Source organism: Cervus elaphus, chromosome 27 (assembly GCF_910594005.1).
Source record: "Cervus elaphus chromosome 27, mCerEla1.1, whole genome shotgun sequence".
NCBI lineage: Eukaryota > Metazoa > Chordata > Mammalia > Artiodactyla > Cervidae > Cervus > Cervus elaphus.
Window position 1 is genome coordinate 44,406,088 of NC_057841.1, and position 20,175 is coordinate 44,426,262.

At 38.7% G+C, this 20,175-nt stretch overlaps 1 protein-coding gene across 1 annotated transcript; it reads left to right on the forward strand.

The window, feature by feature from the left end:
• The first annotated feature begins 539 nt into the window (after positions 1-539).
• NDUFV2 (NADH:ubiquinone oxidoreductase core subunit V2) lies at positions 540-19,470 on the forward strand. Its single transcript, XM_043889392.1, has 8 exons — positions 540-705; positions 4,707-4,772; positions 6,166-6,228; positions 6,316-6,432; positions 8,596-8,764; positions 10,328-10,437; positions 13,884-13,960; positions 19,154-19,470. Exons 1-8 carry the CDS (start codon positions 652-654, stop codon positions 19,245-19,247), a joined length of 750 nt encoding a protein of 249 aa, XP_043745327.1. The 5' UTR covers positions 540-651; the 3' UTR covers positions 19,248-19,470.
• The last annotated feature ends 705 nt before the right edge of the window (positions 19,471-20,175 follow it).

The window sequence follows — 20,175 nt, forward strand, 5'->3', positions numbered from 1 at the left end:
GCTTTTTTTTCTTTATGGAAAGTTTTATTATGGAAAATTTCTAACACGTACAAAGAACCGAGAATAGCAGGGAGCACTACCACGCAGCCCGGCAGTCGTCACTCAGGGCCGTCCAGCTTGCCTTCCACCTCCCACTCTCCGCGACTCCGGAGCCAAGTCTAGATTATATTATTATCGTATTATTTCCCCCTAAACACGAAGGCTCGCACCTCAAAGCAGAAGAAGGGGAGCCGAGTGGCAGCCCATTTGTCTTCAGTTCTGCAATGTGTAACACACGACTGATAGGGGTTACCACGGAGCAATTGTACAAGGGAAGTACAATCAAGAGAGACAGCTAAATCCTCTTAAGGCTCCAGGAGAGAAACTCGTCCCATAAGCCCGGATCGGCGGAGCGCCAGTCTCCCGGAGACTTCTTTCAACGAGTGGAGCCCAAGCACCGCTCGCTCTACTGCTTTCCGGGCGCCTGCGGGCCCCGCCCCGCCCCGCCCCGCCCCGCCCCGCCCCGGAAGTCTCCGCCCACTGGCCCCAGCAGCCCCCGCGCGCCCCCGCTGCCCTGGGCTCGCGGGCTGGACTCCGGGGCGCGCACGCCTTGCGTGCCTACCGCTCGGGACCGTGCCTGGTGTGGCCCGGAGCCCCGCAGTTTGGCCAGCCATGTTCCTCTCCGCGGCGCTACCGGCCCGCGCGGCCGGCCTCGCCGCCCACTGGGTAAGGAGGCTCGAATGAACGCGGACGCCGCCCTCCCCGCCTCTCTCCGCGCCTCCTGTAGCGGCGGGCACGCGGGAGCCCGGGCCTGTGACTGGCTCCGGGCGGCGACAAGGACACCGCGGCCTTCACCCTCTTCGGGGAGGCCTCGCCGCGGCGGAGCGAAGCCTCCCCGGGACGGGAGGCTGGGGGGCGGCGCCAGGATCCCCCCCGTCCCGGGGTCCCCCGGTGGCTGTGGGGAGGTTGGCCAAGTGGGGTGTTTCCGCGCCCGAGGCCGTCGGGCCGGACTCCCGTGACCTCCGAGCACGTCTCACTCGGGGAAGGACACTTAGTCCCCGGGCGAAACGCTCGTTCGTGCTCACTGAGCAGTACGCGCCCAGAGATGACGAGGGGGACGGCGGGGCGTCCCCGGCTGGGCCTTGGGACGGTGGGGCCAGTTTCCGGGGGAAGGGGCCAGCGGGGTTTTGGGCGTGGGGTGAGTCCAGCGGCTCGCAAGTGAGTCCCGGTTTCTCCTGGTGGCCGCACCGCGCCTTCTCCGGACTTTGGGCCTCTACGCTTGTCCCTGGTGTTCTCGGATATTGCAGTGTACAGACTTGGTCTCTCAATAAACGCTTGAGGGTCCACTCTTACCTGCTGGGCTCCAGGTGACAAATGTGGATAATAATGGTGATAGGGAACAACATTCCGCTACTGCTTTCCGTGTGCCAAGCACTGTTAACTCTTTACACTCGAAATCTCATTTATGAGGTTGATACTGTTATTTCCCCCATATTACAGTTAAGCTATGGATTTAGACATCCCCTATTCTTGTGGAATTGATAGTCTTACGCAGTAAGAGGTAGTAAATACCGTACACGTAAAGGTTCAGTTGATCCAACAGATTTGTACTAAGCGGGTCCACTTTATAAGCGTGTTTTTTTCTACAGTAAATACTAGACTACTGCAGGATCCAGAGTAGATGGTGATTTAGTCGCTCAGTCGTGTCCGACTTATTGCAAACCCAGGGACTGTAGCCAGCCAGGCTCCTATCCATAGCATTTTCCAGGCAAGAATACTGGAGTCGGTTGCCATTTCCTTCTCCAGAGGATCTCAATCCCAGGGATCGAACCCAGGTCTTCTGCCCTGTAGGCAGATTCTTTACCGACTGAGCCACCAGGGTATGTGGAGGAACCTCATTTGGAATCTGTTTTGTTCGGATATTCTACTACTTAGAAGTTCCACAGAAAGTTCGCTGGTGGCGTAGTGGTTAGGATTCCACGCTTTCACTGCCTGTGGCCCAGGTTCAATCCCTGGTAAGGGAACTGAGACCCCAGCAAGCACTGACCGCCCCCAGCCCCCACCCTTGCCCCCAGCTCCACCAAAAAAAAGAACCTCACAAAACCAGTTAGGATACTCCCCTAACCCCCAGTATCCTTCAGGAGTCAATCGTGCAGTGTTAAGAGATACTCATGAATAGAGCATCCAGTTTGATTTGAAGGTGGTATAATTTTTCCTAGAAGCAATAGGAATAGATTAGGGGTGGGATCAGATGGACTGGGGAGAGGGTATTCTAGGTGGAAAGGACAAAATAAGAAAAGCATAATATTAGGAACAGCAAGTAGAATTAAGTTAAAAAAATAAAAATCACCTGTCATTTTATCAAACGGGAAATTACCAAAACGTGAACATTTTGACGTCCGCAGTGAAAAGACCTTAACGGAATTTTTAAAAATTAGATGGTATTGTTCATACTGTTTTTGTAGCCTGTTTTTTCCCATTATACATTTTGAGCAACTTTCCTGGTCAGTAAACATTTCTGTCATTTTTAATGCTGCATGATATGCCATTGTGAAGATGTTCTGTAATTTATATAATCAGGCCCTTCTAATCTTTTACAAATATTGGGATATCAGAATGACTTAGCAAAAGTCAGGAAATACGTGAGTAAAGAGGTCTCACTAATGAAGTTCCTTTCCTAAAAGAGAAACTTTTAAGGGAATCATTTACATTTTCAAAGAAATTGCTTATTTTGTTATAATTGCTGCTTTGTTAGCTAGCTGCCAATTTCTTAAGTCACAGGCTTTTTTCAACTTGTCATTGATTTAAAAATATCCAGAATTTAGTACTGTGTCTAGTAGAAGACACTTGTGTGACTTTGAGCATAATTTTTAATCTCCTTGAACTTTATTTTTCGTTTTTGTGCAGTAATATCTTATAGAATGATTGTCAAGAATTGCCTAAAAATTATGAAATATGGAGCAAAATCTACTCAGAATAGGTTTATTTCCATCTTTCCTTAAGTAAATTGCCCAGCGTTTCCTGTATTGTTGACATCACTTTACAACTGATGCTGCCTCACTGCCAAGCCACTAATTAGTTTCATAAAGGTGAAAGGGTTGTGGCATTTTCATGGATTATGTTTTCAGTCTTAGAATTTTCGTTTGGTTCTTTTTTTATGGTTTCTATTCCTATCTTTTCATTCATTGAAGATATTTTTATGTCCTTATGCACTGTTGTAGTCCTTTTGAAATTATTGTTTGGTAATCTCCACTGGTTGTCTTTTTTTCTTGAAAATGAGTTGTTTCCTTTTTTGTTGTGTGTTGAATAATTTTGGATTGTGTCCTGGATATTGTGAATGATGGTCATAGAGGTTATGAATTTTTAAAATTCCTCCAAAGAGTATTTTGTTGTAGTTATTGTTGCAGGCAGGCAGTTAGCTTGACTGAAACTGCGGCCTTGCTCCCTTGGGCAGCGGCTCACATATTGGCTCAGCTCTTTCAGCGAGGCTGTTTGGCGTCAGTCACCGAACTGGGGGCTTCTCCCTGGCTTTTTCTTTTCGTGGGTTTCCCACTTGCCTACCCCCCTCCTGTGGTGGTGGTGGTTCAGTCGCTAAGTTGTGTCCAACTCTGTGACCCCATGGACTGCAGCACGCCAGGCTTCCCTGCCCATCACCATCTCCCGGAGCTTGCTGAGACTCATGCCTCTTGAGTCGGTGATGCCATTCAACCATCTCATCCTGTCGCCCCCTTCTCCTCCTGCCCTCAGTCTTTCCCAGCATCAGGGACTTTTCCAGTGAGTTGGCTCTTTGCATCAGATGGCTGAAGTATTGAAACTTCAGCTTTAGTATCAGTCCTTTAAATGAATATTCAGGGTTGATTTCCTTTAGGATTGACTGGTTTGATCTCCTTGCTATCCAAAGGACTCTCAAGCGTCTTCTCCAACACTGCAGTTCAAAAGCATCAATTCTTTGGTGCTCAGCCTACCCTATGGTCCAGCTCTCATATCTGTACATGACTACTGGAAAAACCATAGCTTTGACTATATAGACCTTTGTTGGCAGTGATGTCTCTGCTTTTTAATATGCTGTCTAGGTTTGTCGTACCTTTTCTTCCAGGGATCAAGCGTCTTTTAACTTCATGGCTGTAGTCACTGTCCACAGTGATTTTGGAGCCTAAGACATTAAGACTAGTTTTTCTCTTTGAATTTAGCTGCTCATCATGGGATAGACTGGGACTTGGCTTCATGCGCAAAGAAAAAAAAAAAACCCAAAGAGAGTAATCAAATGGATTCCTTCCAAAGTAATTGAGTATGGTCAACTAAGAGCAGCTTTCTGACTAATACTTTTATGGCTGGAGTTTCTAAAGTAGTGAAGAATTGAAAAGGGGGTAACATTCAATACATTTTTACAGAATGAAAACATGTTTATGAAGATCCATAGCGAATAAAGGTTGGCATCCAATTTGATTCAGACATAAGTGAAAAGCAGTAAGTTAATGGTACATTAGCTCTGCAATTGTATGCAAAAGAACATAGGAGATCTAGTTTGTGGTTCTGGCTCTTCCATTGACTATTGTGTGTTACCGTAGGCAAGCAAGATAGGAACCTTACCTTTGAATCTCCATTTCCTTTACCGCTGAGCCATGAGGGAAGTCCAACTTACTTTATAAGTTCATTCTATTACTTTAAATTACTAATCTTAAAATTTCATAAGGCATTTGATTTACTGAACTTTCTTAAAATTTTAGGGAAAACATATAAGAAATCTGCATAAGACAGCTGTTCAGAATGGAGCTGGAGGAGCCTTATTTGTGGTAAGTAGTTACTAAGATTTCTTCAGAATGAAAGGACTTGGAAGTTTGGCTAAATGCAACATCTTAAAGAGCAACATCTCTGGTGTTTGCTGGAGTGGGAGTTTGTGGGAGTTTAAATATAGCTAATTGAATTCACTGCATGTCCAGTTAAATTGGTACCAGGGCCACCCTGGGATTAAGAATTTAGATTATTCCTTGGTGAAATAACTGTGAGCCCTAACCTGATTTCTTGTCATACTGTGGATTTTTCAAGATCATTTATGTTGGCTCGCTGAAGATTCTGAGGCTGCAGATTGGGGAATCCCAAAATGACACCAGCTTGAAACTCATGGATTTCAGTAATACAGTGAATACATTGGCAGTTGTCCTTCATGTTTTTGGTTTCCAGGGTTTCACTACAGGTAGAGGTTGATTGGTTGCACAATTCAGAAGGACTAAGATATGTATGCCCTTTCTGTGGCAAGGTACATTTTTCAGAAAGCAGTCTAGTGTTTAAGGGCAGTTTGGTGGAGTTGTGTGATGATTCAGTTGGTATAGTTTTGGAAAATGAATTATTTTAAGGCTGAATCTTAATAAATGAGTTAGCCATACTGTTAAAAGTAGAGTCCTGCTTTGTATTTTGTTGTCTTTGTCTGAAAATGTTTGAGATGATTGTCCAAAGAAACTTTGTTTCCTTTTCCATGTCCTTGAAAAAGCAGAACTTTGAGAGTTAACACATTAAGGGATTCAGTTCTGTTTCACCATATATACAAAACATTAATTGATGTAAGTTTTAATCTCAGTGTGACTCATTTGATTTCCTGTTGACATGCCATTTCTAGTCAGTGTCTGAAGAGGGCCTGCTCTTATTGGAGAAGAAATAAAGCTTGCTGTTGGCTAGTTTCTGTTATGGAAAACTATCTGTGGGCTAGTTTCTGTTGTGTTGGGAAGAGATGGTGCTTTTGGAGTAGGTAGTGGGTCTCTGATAATCTGGTACATTCTTTTGGAAAAATGTACATATTGTCACACTCAAAATTTTGTGTCTTAATTTCATATGGCTTCCCAATAATCGGGAATTTTTTTGTAATTACGTTAGAAGATCGTATTCTCTCATCAAGTTGCATAACACTTTTTTTTGTTTCTGATCCTAAGGCTACTTCTTGTAACTTACAAAGGGTGATTTTGAAAATGTCTAAGTTTTTTAATTCTGCTAATATTATTTTGGTAATCATACTTATCAGATGTGTAGTTAATAATGTTTAGCCATTGCTTTTGAAGCAAGGATAGATTGACATATATCGTGTTTGAATCAAAGTGAAGAAATTAAATGATCAGTAGTAGTAAGGTACAAAGTTGTTCACACTTTTCAGGAAATGTTGATAATTTTGAGAAAGATTTTTTTCCTTTTGTGTAGCACAGAGATACTCCTGAGAATAACCCAGAAACTCCATTTGATTTCACACCAGAAAACTATAAGGTATGACTGAATTAATGTTATGATTAACTTACAGAATATTTAGTATCTTCCAGATATATAAAAACAAGTGCTTTTTCTCTGATACAGAGGATAGAGGCCATTGTGAAAAACTACCCGGAAGGGCATAAAGCAGCAGCTGTGCTTCCAGTTCTGGATTTAGCCCAGAGACAGAATGGATGGCTGCCCATCTCTGCTATGAACAAGGTACTTCATTTTTGTGTTAGTTCAAAAAGAGGAGAGGTTGTATATAGTAACTTCCTTATGTGGAAATTTCTCTGACGGTCATTAATGTCATAATCCAGGAATTTGAAGTTCTCCTGGATTGGCTAAACTCCGGGAGATAGTAAGGGACAAAGAGGCCTGGTGTGCTGTAGTTCATGGGGTTTCAAAGAGTTGGACACGACTTAGCAACTGAACAACAACAAATCATTTATATATCTCATACCCTAAATTATATTTATGTTTCTATTGGTTCACTTAATAATGCAGAAAACTGAAAGGGTGGAGCTTTTTATCCTTGCAAGAAATAGTAAGGGCATTAGAGTGAAAGAGGCTTTTTTCCTGTCTTTGAGAGGGAAAAAAGATCCCAAATATGTATAATTTGCTGTCAAGATATTCTGAAAAGGAATGTACTGTTTAAATACTAGAATTGCAGAGAAAAAGATCTGCTCACAACTAATGTGAATCTTTTTATTACTTTGCATTTTTGGCCCCAGGCTTTAATTAAAATCCTTGTAATACATGGTATTTGTGACGTTTGGTTATGGCAGCTTGGAATCAACAACCTAGGGAAATCTTTTGAGTGACCCATTTAAATACAGTTAGTATATTCACGCATATTTTAGGACTCATTTTTTCCTAATAGTGTTTTCAGCAGTAATCCAGATTTTAAATTTATTCATATCCTTTTAATGTAACTACATTTGTATGGTATTATGTTACAGTGTATTATTTATGAGTGTCATACAAAGTCATATTATTTGATTCTTGTGAGAATCACATGGCTAATAAGCCAGTGTTGATATAATGGAAAATATATTTTACTTTGAGCTCAGAGATCTGATTTTTTTCTGGACTTGCTCATCTGCAGTGATGATTCTGGACTAGACAAAGCTCTTCCAATTATTATATTATTATTTCTAAGTGGTAGAGCTGGGGCTGACTCATCTCTAATTCTGTGCAGTTTGTACTTGACTGACTTCTGCAGAGATTCTGCTGTGCTTCATTCCCCTTGTCACTTTCTCATTGTAACAAGGGGAATGTCTTAGAGTCTTTCTTAGAGTCTAGGAATGTCCTCAGTTTATCTAATGGAATCCTGGATGCAAATTTTAGATAGAGTTCATAGATCTCTTATGTACTTGGCACGGTACTCTAACAGTGTTGTGGACCCTTGTTGTGTGTTTGTTTTGATTATGAAAAATGTTATAAAGCAAGTTTGTTTAGTGATATACTTAGTAAACATAGGTGCTTTTTTATTTCAATAAATAAATGTTTGGGGGTGTTTCTAAATTCCTCATATTTTTATAACAGCCAACTTCCTCAGTGATGATTTAGGTGCGTTTCTAATCATAAATAACTTTTTTTGAAAAATTTATGTTTGTGATAATGGTAAGCTTGTTGAAAGTCTTGCTGAGTGTCAGGCTTAGCAGAGCAAAATAAGTGTGAAAACATTTTAAAAATATTGTCTTATCCTGTGTAGAATTGGATGTGTATGTACGAGAGGAAGAAACGGCATACAGAGAATAGAATCAAACTTCTTTCCACTTTGAGACTTTTAATGTTACTGCCCCTCCCCCTCCAAGAAAGCCCACCCTTACAACAAAAACAATATCCAGAGGCCCATGCATTGTTACTTAACCATCACTAAGGCATAGGGAGGTGTACAACAGCAGCTCAGGAGAACTATTTTAGTTAGACACCAGGGCCCTACAACTAGCCCATTAATTGGACACCAGCTTGTGTATTTTGAGAGAGTTCCCCAGGTTCAGAGGTATAAGCCTGATTTAGTACCACAGAATTAGATTTAGCATAGCTACTTTAATACTGCAGGAGTGAGCCCAAGGTTAGATGTCTTTTGAGAATACATTTCCTTGAGAATCCCTGATAAGAGAAAGTTTAATATATTTGTCATTTGAAGTGCCATTTAACGAGTTCTTTTTTCATGTCAAGACCTGGATATATGTGCGATTTTTAAGTGTCAAAATTGAAGGACTTATGCCTCACAGATATCAAATACAGATGTAGTTTCTGTATTGAAGAACTTTTTTGGTTTTTACCAAATTGAAGCATTTTTGAAATTAATGTTTTTTATGACCTACATAAAGCTCAATTAATAAACATTGTAACCATATTATTAAAATATTTTAGGTTGCAGAAATTTTAAAAGTACCTCCAATGAGAGTGTATGAAGTAGCAACTTTTTATACAATGTATAATCGAAAGCCTGTTGGAAAGTATCACATTCAAGTCTGCACTACTACGCCTTGCATGCTCCGAAACTCAGACAGCATACTGGAAGCCATTCAGAAAAAACTTGGTATGGGACACAGTATATTTATAATGTTTATGAAAAATAAGTTTGTCTTTTGAAATGTGACCTCTTTCTACCTAAATTTTCCAACTTTTACTATCATACTGGATCTGTACTTCATGAGTTAATTTTTCTTACTGTGTTTGCCCACCATTATTTCTTCCTGTTCTGTATCCTTTAGTTCTCATTCTTAAAGCTGAGTTTTCATGTTTTCTTTCCTAATCATTGAGTATGTTTTAAAAGCTTCTTGAAATTTTAAAGTTTTTGTTGTTTAGAAAAGTAAGTTTCACTCATTGTGTGATAGCATGTGGCACATGAAGTGACTGTATTATCCTCATATTCTTCCAAACAAGACTTCGAACAAATAAGATTTGAACAGGAAGAATGCTTCAGGAAGGGAAGTGTGGAAGATGATGTTATTACAGGGGCAAACTGCCATTGTCACATTTATCACTAAACATATCAAATGAAGTAAAAGGAGGTGTCTCTTAATCTTGTTGTTATTGAATATAAAGTACTTGCATGTTGTAAAAATAGCTGGACAGTATTAAAGTATATAAAACAGAGGCTGAAGTCCACTTAAAATTCCATCCCCCTACCTCTGAGGTACAAATTTGTGATGACAGTTGGGTATATCAGTTTTAGAGTTAATGTTTTAATTATTTTTATTGTTGAATACATACCTGTAATATGTCTGTTTGCTTTTTTGCACTTGATTTTGACTATAATAATATGTATGTCTGCCTCATTTTTCTATATAAGTTAAATTATGCTGCAGTTACTTTCATGTATGCATCTCTCTGCATACTTGTCCAACTGTGCATGAAGGTTGTTTCTGCTGGGTCAGATTTTACCAAAATGCCTTCCCTAGGAAGGCGAGGGTGGGATGATCTGAGAGAACAGCATCAAAACATGTATATTATCAAGTGTGAAACAGATCGCCAGTCCAGGTTGGATGCATGAGACAAGTGCTCAGGGCTGGTGCACTGGGATGACCCAGAGGGATAGGAGGGGGAGGGAGGTGGGAGGGGGGTTCAGGATGGGGAACACATGTAAATCCATGGCTGATTCATGTCAATGTATAGCAAAAACCACTACAATATTTTAAAGTAATTAGCCTCCAACTAATAAAAATAAATGGAAAAAAACAAAAATAAATAAAAAATTTTTTAAAATGCCTTCCCTAAAGATTTGAGAGTACTTACTATCCTCACATTCTTAATGATCTTTGACATTAACTGTTTTCTGAGTCTTCCCCAGTCTTATTGTATAGCTACAATACAATAGTAGGTTAATTATCAATGATCAAAATTTATATGGTCTGATACACTGTTATGTAACAACAAACACTTGAGATGAGGCCCTTGAAATTTGACTGTTTGAAAAGGAACAGGTCCACTTAAGAAATCCTTGAATGTTCTATAAAAACTATAGAGTTTGCTTAAGAAATTCAGTGCTCTTAAATACTTTTTACATGCCTCTGTAATGGGTTGGTTTTGTTTTTTTTCCTTAAACTATGTTGCAATTAAAATATTATCTGAGCCTTACAGTGCTTATTTATACTTTTAGGAATAAAGGTTGGAGAGACTACACCTGACAAACTTTTCACTCTTATAGAAGTGGAATGTTTAGGGGCCTGTGTAAATGCACCAATGGTTCAAATAAATGACAACTACTATGTGAGTATTTACTTAATGTAAATTAAATTTGTATGACATTATATTTAAAATACTTGGTTTCCTGTTGGTATAAATATCTAGAAGGTTTTTTTCATGGTTTCAAAGTTTAATAAAAATAAATAATTAATAAAAATATGTCAGTTTTAGCTTCCACATTATTGTCCATCAGAACATTTTTCAAAAATTGTCATCCAAAAAAAAGTTATCATTAAACATTTTTGCATTTAACTCCAGGATACATTTTAAAAACTTTTAAATAGCAAAAACTTAAATACAAAAAATCACCACCACAGCTTAATAGATAACATTTTAACACACTTGCTTCAGGTATTACAACTTTTATCATTGTTATTATACATGTACTGTGCTTAGTCTCTTCAGTCATGTTCGACTCTGCAACCCCATGAACTGTAGCCCTCCAGGCTCCTCTGTCCATGGGATTCTGCAGGTAAGAATACTGGAGTGGGTTGCCATTACATAGAAATAAGCTATACCTGAGGGTGAACCTCCTCTACCCCCATTCAAAATCCTGTTCCTTTTCATTCCCAGAGCTAACCACTATCATAAATTTAGTGTGTATTCTTCCTGTATGTGTTTTTTAAACTTTCAAAATATATGTATCCAGGCATGGTAGTCATACTGTGTTGTGTGTTTTAAAAATTTTACAGAGATGGTATCATACCTTTCTCTAAAAACTGCTTTAGCTGGATCTCACAAGTTTTGATAAGTAATATTTTTATCATTTAGTTCTAAATGTTTTTAAATTTCGCAATTTTATTTCTTTGATATATTTTTTTCAAAGTGTTAATATCCAGGTGTGTGGCGTTTTCTAGTTATCTTTTTTAATTGCTTGCTACCCTAATTATATCATGGTTTTCATTCATAATATCTTGTTAGCTCATAACTCTTAGAAGTTTCTTTGTGGAAATTCTTTTAGGCCCATGTTGAAGGTAGATTCTTCCAGAAGAAGTTGATGTTGCTTCTCTCTTGCTCTTGGAAATACTACTGACCCAAAAGAAATCCCCTCTCCTTATATCCTCTTCTTCCCCTGAAGTGTAAGGTTCCAGACTAGCCGGGTGTTTTGAGGGGCAGTTTTAATTTCTGGTTTCCTTTATATTGAGAATATAGCCTTCGGGTGTCTCCACTTTGTGTGGTTCGGATGCCCTCCTGTGCCTGCGACTTTGTCCCTTGCCCCTATAAGCTGTGGCAGCCTGAAGCCAAGTTTGTTTGGTGTTCCACTTGTCTCCCTAAGTTTTCATTGAGTTTTGGACCTCTGAGTATTTTTTCCTTGTCAATGTCTTAATAAAATTTTAAAGTTTTTGTTTTTTATTTTATCCAGAATTTATAGTTGTTACAACAGGACATTCAGTCAGGATAGCTAGTGTGCCATAATGCCTGAAATGGAAGTCTATGATTTTATTTTAAATGAAAATGAAATTGGACTTCTTTGGCATTTTACATTTCTAGGATACTTCTGTTACCTATAGGGATTTTCTTCATTTGAATGATGGTGATTCAAATTTATTACCCCCTCTCTTTCTCATATGTTAAAAAAAAAAAACCTTTAAAAAAAAAAAAACCTTTTAAAAATATGGCAATATCTTTCCCTTTCCTACATTTCTGCCGTTTACTCATAATCAGGAGGATCTTAATTTAAGCAGGAATTAGACAGTCAAGGCTTTGTATGAAGCACTGTAAGTTTAAATATAGTAGATTATGGGTTTATGTAAGAGCTTCTTTCAGTTAGTCGTGGTATGGTCGGTGGATAAAATGAAATAGTCACATAAACTTTGAATGGCTACCAATTAGGGAAAAAATATAAAATACATTTTGAGGATGGTTAGATTTGAATATGGTCTTGACATTTGATTTTATTAAGGAACCATTATTGTTAATTGGGTGTGATAATGGCATTGTATTATTTAAGAACATTTAAAAATATTCTGTGAGTTCCATGGCAGTCCAGTGGTTAAAGCTCCACGTTTTTACCGCTGTGGCCCAAGTAGAATCCCTGGTCAGGGAACCAAGATCCCACAAGTCATGTGGCATGGCCAAAAAAAAAAAATGTTCTTAGGAGATGCCTGCTGTGGTTATTAAGGTGAAGTGTCATGATGTCTGTAGCTTGCTTTTAAATGGTACAGTACAAACACAAAACCAGAAGGCGTATTGTACATAATTCAGATATGACAAGAAATATGATTATTCATGTGAGCCTCGCTGGTGATTCAGCTGGTAAAGAATCCGCCTGCAATGCGGGAGACCTGAGTTCGATCCCTGGGTTGGGAAGATCCCCTGGAAAAGGGAAAGGCTACCCAGCCCAGTATTCTGGCCTGGAGAATTCCATGGACTGTACAGGGTTGCAAAGAGTTGGACACAAATGAGCGACTTTCATTCATGATTATTCATGTATACTTTTCAAATTTTCATAATAAAGAATTGCGGGGGATAAAAATCACTAGATGAGTTTAAAGATTCCTTCTAGTTTTGAGGTTCTGAGCATCTTTTGAACTCTAAGCCGTTTTTGTTTCTATAAATGTTTACCATCATCTGTTAAAGGACTTCTGTATGGCAAGGCTCTGAGGACACTGTGTGGCACCGTCATTCTCTAGTCTAGAACCAGAGGCCAGAACATCTTAAGGACTTAATAATTTTGAGGGGTAGGGGGGATATGATGTACTTTAGGCATTTTCCTCTTAATCTTGCCCCCTTCTATTTTGACTAAACCTACCGCGCAGCCAGGGTTAGGAGTGTGTCTGTGTGTTTTAATTGTATTTATTATTTTAAATAACAGAATCCTTTCTCGAGGTCAGAATTTTACACAGATGCACAGTGTACAAAATACAAATCTGCTCTGGTTGAAATGGGGATTGGAGGGTCAGAATTTTTAAAATAAATGTGTCCAAAATTACTTTTCCCTTGGAAAATTAAGTTTGAAACAGGTTGAATTTCACCTGGGAAATCAAGAAGATATCACTAGAGTATTAGGTCTTTAGCTTAGCAATAGATACAAGGCATGTACTGTTTATGACTGCCAGTGCATCTCACCGATTCTTCAGGGACATGGCATTTGTTGAGCATGTGCATGGCCATGTTCTATTTTATGTATTTTCACTTTTAAACCTCAAAACACTCTGAAGTCAGTTGAGAAATGAAGAAACAAATTTGGGGAAGCTGAGTAATTTCTCTAAGATTGCTGGCTAGTAAGTGCTGGAACTTGAGTTCAAATGCAGACCCTCAAAGCCCCGCTCTGTGCCGCCCCTTCAGCTGCAGCTCCTACTGCGATTGCATTTGGCAGGACAGGCTCTGTCCAGGAATTATCAGGTGTGCTGCCTTGGTAAGTAACTCGTGAGCTGGGACAGACAATAATAAACTGAGAACTAGGGATTCACACTTGATTTCAGTAGTAGGATATCATTTTAATATGACTGTTATATGGTTTTTTCTAGGAGGATCTGACACCTAAAGATATTGAAGAAATTATTGATGAACTCAAGGCTGGCAAAATCCCCAAACCTGGGCCAAGGTATTTTTTCAGTTTCTTTTTAGTAAATTTTAATGGCTTAACCTAAGTTAGTCTTTCATGTAAACTTAATTTAAAAAATTTTATACTGTAAGTCTATGGGAGTTTTCAGGAGCTTGAATACTGTCTAAACCAACTTGTCATTTAAAGAAATGATTTTTTTACCCTCTCTAAAACCCTGTCAGATAATCATTTGGTATATACCTGGATATTTATAAGGAAGGCAAATTTACTACAAATAGAAACCTATTTCATTGTTTAAGAGTTCATGCTGCGAGAATTTGCCTCAATGTCTGTCTTCCTCTCTTCCACGTAGAGGTCCCAAGATTATCTCCTTTGAACAAACACAAGATAATTTTTAGACCTCTTCCAAATGACAGCTCTTTAGTTACTCGAAACAGCTATATCATCTTCCTCATATCTTTTCTCAGATTTAATATCCACAGTTGTTTCATTGTTTTTCCTTACATGACATAGTTTTGGTCTTCCTCCTTTGTATGTCTTCTAGTTGGCTGATGACTTTCTTAATGTGATACTTGGACTAATCACAGTATTTGAGATACATACTCAGCATGTAGAACACTGTGGGACTGTCATCTTTATTCCAGACATCATGCTTATAATAATGCAGCCTAATTACATCAATTCTTACTTCACATCATTATACCATTACATTGTGCTTACAATCAGTTAGAATACCTAGATCTTTTTCAGCTTAAACATTGTTTATCCAGGTTGTATTATTCTAATTATTCCTTTCTGGTTTCACCCTGAACTTTTGCTTCCAAACAAACTCCTATTCCTTATCTAAGTGTTCACATTACTTAAAAATTCTCTCAATACTAGCAGTGTTTGCATAGTTTAATAGTCATATTCCCTTTGTATTTTTTTTCTGCTTATGTCATAAAGTTTTCCTTGTCTCAACATATTTGTAGGTTTTAAAGGCCATATAGTATTCTGATGTATTGAGAGAACTATGATGTGACCTTTATAACATTGTATTAAAATATATTTTCCTACTTTTTGTTGTAAACAACAATTCTCTGAGGTTGAATTACTAGGTCAAGAGGGTATGCATGGTTTTGTGGTCTGCTGGAAGTACTGAGAAGTACTCCCTCAGTGTTCTTGCTGACTACTGACCCTAGCTAGTAAGAAAAAGGGACTTTGCTTGTGGCTCAAATGGTAAAGAATCTGCCTGCAATGCAGAAGACCTGGGTTTGATCCCTAGGTGGAAGGATCTCTTGGAGACGGGAATGGCAACTCACTCCAGTATTCTTGCCTGGAGAATCCCATGACAGAGGATCCTGGTGGGCTATAGTTCATGGGGTCGCAAAGAGTTGGACATGACTAAACAACTAACATACAATGAGAAAAAGAGGTCAGTTCAGGATAACTTAAGTTTAGCAAAGGCAAGCTGGCCCCTAAAAAACATACTCTTCTTTCAACACTTGAAATGAATTTACTTAAAAGAGGCTTGGCATTCTCTTCTTAGTTCCTCACTTTCTTGAGCTACACTGAAAATATTTTTAGGAATAAAATATTTCCACTTTGAAGAATCAGTCTCCATCATGGCGGCTACTGAAGTGAAACCTTTTGTCATTTCACATTACAATATTTCTCTTGCTTTGTCTACTTTATTGCATTCCCTCAGCATTCATTTGTTTTACAAATATTTCTGGATACAGCTGTTTGTGAGTCACTATCTTAGGTTGTGTGTACAAATTATGAACAAGGTAAAGTCGTCATATATTTTATATTCTAGTGATGGAGACAACTGGTGTAAAGTGAAAAGTAAAAGTTTAGTTGCTCAGTCGTGTCCGACTCTTTGTGACCCCATGGACTCACCAGGCTCCTCTGTCCATGGGCTTCTCCAGGCAAGAATACTGGAGTGGGTTGCCATTCCCTTCTCCAGGGGATCTCCCCAACCCAGGGATTGAATCCGGGAGTCCCACATTGTAGGCAGACGCTTTACCATCTGAGCCACCAGGAAAGTCCTTTAATTGGTGTAATATCTGAGTAATAAATGCTGGGAGAATGGAGGTAAATTTAGTCAGGGGAGGCCTTTCTGAGGTGGTTAGTTAATGACCTGAATAAGCCCAAAGGAATCATGTAAAAATCTGGAGGAACAATGTTATAGAGGGGAAAGAAGATGTATTAAGGCCCTGGAGGAAAGGTAAGACGACATTATGGCTGAAGTGAGGTGATGAGGGAGGAGAGGGGTAGAAGAGGTCAGAGAGGTAGAGACCCAGGTAAGCAGTTTGGGTTGAATCCTCAGTATAAAAAACTGTTGAGTGTTTTCAGTAGGGAATGATATGCGTGATCTTGTTAAAACTATCGTCCTAGTGGCTCTGTAAAGAATAGTTTAAAATTTAATGGATGTTGTGGGACAGAGGAATTATGAATGCTTTCTAACTTTTTAGGATGAGTCCCTCTGATTCCATTAAAGAAGATTTGAGGTAGGGCAAATTTGGGGAAGAAAAGTCACTTTGTTTTGGATGTGCTACTTAGCATGTTTGACATGCCTACTTAGACATTCGTGGTAGAGTGGCTGAAAGGTAGATACAAGCTTGGAATTTAGGCAATACATTAGGGCTGGAAATACACACTGGGAGTTTGTTAGTTATTGTATTAATAAATGGTATTTAAAGTTATAAGTCTGGATGAGATTGTGTGTGTTAGTTGCTCAGTTGTGTCCAACTCTTTGCTACAGTCCCAGGGACTGTAGCCCACCAGACTCCTCTGTCCAAGATTGAACCTGGGTCTCCTGCACTGTAGGCAGATCCTTTATAGTCTGAGCCACCAGGGAAGCTCCTGGGTGAGATTACCAGGGGTAAAATTAGAGTTTGTTTTTAATCCAGGGGGTACTGTAACATTGTATTTGAACATGAATAAACAGGAAGTAAGGACCACAGTTAAGCATTTTCAACATCTAATAATAGGGATGTTGCTTATCAGTAACTTTAAATAGTTCTTCAGTGGGAGTTTTTGACATTGTTCCAGATTTGAGCCAAAGACTTTAGAATTACTGGTTGAGAAACCTATTTTTACTTCCTTCTTATTACCTCTTATTTAGAAAGTTGAGATAGGGAATTCCCCGGCTGCCCAATGGTTAGGACTCGGCACTTCCACTGCAGGGGACACGGTGGGTGGGAACAAGATTGCACATGCCACATGGTGCAGCCAAAAATTTTTAAGTGAATAAAATGGCAGTAACCAAAATACAACTATAGTTATTCTTTAAATTATCCAAAGCTGGCTACTTCTTATTAGTATTTTTATAATAAAGTGCTTTGCCTTTAATATTTGACAGAGGTGCTAGTTGTGAAAGTGGTTCTGTGGTAACTGACTTTGAGCCCTGCTGTCACATATACTCTGGCCAGAACTGGTAAAGAGGACTGTCTCTCTGGTTCAGAGCTGCTTTTATTTTGGTAAATGATGGCTAGAAAGAAAATGCTAAACTGATGGTAATACAATATTCCTACATTTATAAATATTTGTGTGCTAGGGATTGTTTTTAAAGTACTGAACATAACATCTAATCCTGCTTCCAAATTATTGATGAATAGAGGTTGTTTTTTAGTATGGATTATCTGAAACTAATTTTAAACCCAACTTGAATTCTTCATATTTAGTTTTAAAAAGATATTTTAAATTTTACAGAATTCTTTGGGGTACAGAAAACATCTTCCACAAGAAGGAACATAGTAAAGGAGAAGAAAGAGAGGTCCTTCAAAGTTAATTAATTTTATTATTTTACTGGTAGTCAAGAACAGCAAGTGTACCTGCTCAGTTGTGTCCGACTCTTTGCCACCCCATGGACTGTAGCCCATCAGATTCCTCTTCTGTCCATGGAATTCTCCAGGCAAGAAAACTAGAGTGGGTTGCTACCAGTTAACATTAAAACAAACAAACAAACAAAAAATTACAAAGTGAAATACTGTTTTTACATCATTTTGCCACTTACCCTACAACTTTCATTTTAGGCTCTAATGGATAGAGCCTATCCGTTAGATATAATATAGCGACTATACTATAGTGTATAGTGACTGCTTTTGTATTTGGTTTTCATAGTAAACCTGTAATGCAGATATATTAACTGATTTCTGACTTTGTATGTATTCTTTATTATACTACACTAGTTACTTGCATTATGTAATATAGTAGCTTGAAAGAGCTTATAAATGATTATGTGGTGTCATTTTCCTGTCCCCTCAACAAATGATTTTCTAGGGCTCTAAAAATAGACTTGTAAGATTGATGACAGAATGTGAAGGGCAAAGCCAGAGGGGAATAAAAAGATTTAATTGAGTAAGTTCTTCAGCTGAAATCTGTGGCAGGAACAAGGTAAATGAACAAAGCCAGGGAATAGGAGGGTGAAACAGGAGTAGGTGCTGAGCGAGGCTCTAGCAGCAGCGGTCAGACGGGACAGAGGTTGAGCCTGAAAGATCACTTGGGAAAGTATGTGTGGGGGTAAAAAGAGGACAGGTTCGTCTACCTCTTGCTGCCTCTCTTCATAGAACTGTAGGAGGACCTGTTCATGTTTTCTTTGTGGCACCTGCTGATCTGGAGCCTGCTGTTGAAAAATACTAATAATTTAGCCTTTAAAAACATCAATACAAATTAATTTCATCTTCACTGCCTCTAAGGGACCTCCTCCCAAGCCCTCAAATCTCTCAAAAGAATTCAGTTTCTGTTTGTTTCCAAATATAGTGTATTAAGTATATATTCCCTATGACAATGGATCTCAGTCAAAATAAAATTCAAATATAAAAAGAATAAATGTAGTGCTCTAGTTTATTAAAACATGATTTTTAAAAATGTCCTCTGGGGTTGAGTTCTTAGTGCTCATCTCTGCATAGACGCTGACTCACCCCAGCCTTGGTTTCTGTGTCTGTAAAACACTGGCCAGTGTCCCTTGTCTCTTGGCATTGTTGTAAAGATTTAATGAGCCACTGATATATGTTCACTGCTGAGTGAGAACTAGTATTAGTATTATTTTTTCATTTTTCATATTTCATATTTTTATACATCAGTTTTCATATTTAGGAAGTGAAAATCTTGCAACAGTTGTGATGTTTGGATTAAATAGTCCGTGCTAGTTCTTGGGAGAGAAATAGTTTCTTATCTGGGCTATTGTGAGGTAACAATTATAAATGGTAATCATTAGCAGTCAGCTTAATGTTACTTTTCTTTCAGGAGTGGACGTTTCTCCTGTGAGCCAGCTGGAGGTCTTACCTCTTTGACTGAACCACCGAAAGGACCTGGGTTTGGTGTGCAAGCAGGTCTTTAATTTATATCCAGCTGTAAATAAGTCAGTGGAGAAATATGAATCTCCTATCTACCTAAACTTTTTATATTACTTATTCATTTCCATCTGTGTACACCTTGCTTGTAACCTAGCAACTTACAGCTGTTAAGTATCATGTCAGAACTTCAGAGCATCATTTTCAACTGCCTGTTCACTTACCAATATTAGGGTACTGTGAAATAAAAATTCTGTCAAATTTCAAGTATATTTTGCTCTCCCATCTTTAGCCATAGCCAAATCTTAATACGATCTCTCTATAAACCTTGTTAGTATTGTGGCACACAGTTGTTACTGTTATTTCAACTGGTAAGTGATATGTCAAACAGACTGTAGGTGTAACAAGGATAAGGTAGTTGTCTTTAGATGTACTGTTTATCATTTTTAAAGAAGGAAGGCACAAAACACTTTGACATTATCCTTCACTCTTCTGACACTGCAGGTACACAAAAACTAACTAGGGGAAGAAATGAAGTATAACTTGAGTTTGAAAGTTCAGTGGGAATGGGAAATATGCTCCTCCGTTGAATGCATATTACAAGCTTCGAAACTGAATGAATACTACAACTTAGAAGAATAAAACCCTTTGTGTATAACATCCAGTTCAGGAAACTAGCTAAGAGTTTTGCAAGCTGGAATAAAAAATTAATAGCCAGCTTTAATTCAGGGGTAAATCTAAATAATCCAACTGTTTCAGGATTTCTCAAAGTCACTGGTTGGCCTTAATCTTATGACAGACTAGTATATGATGCTTAAAAACATGAACATACATTTTATTTTTTAAGACTGTCTTTAAGAATTAGTTTTCATTTTTCACCTAAGAAGGTAACAGCAAAAGTAATTTTTCAAGAGGCACAAAAAAAATAACACAGTGAAAATGCTCACTTCTGCCCTGGAGCCCTCAGACCATCTT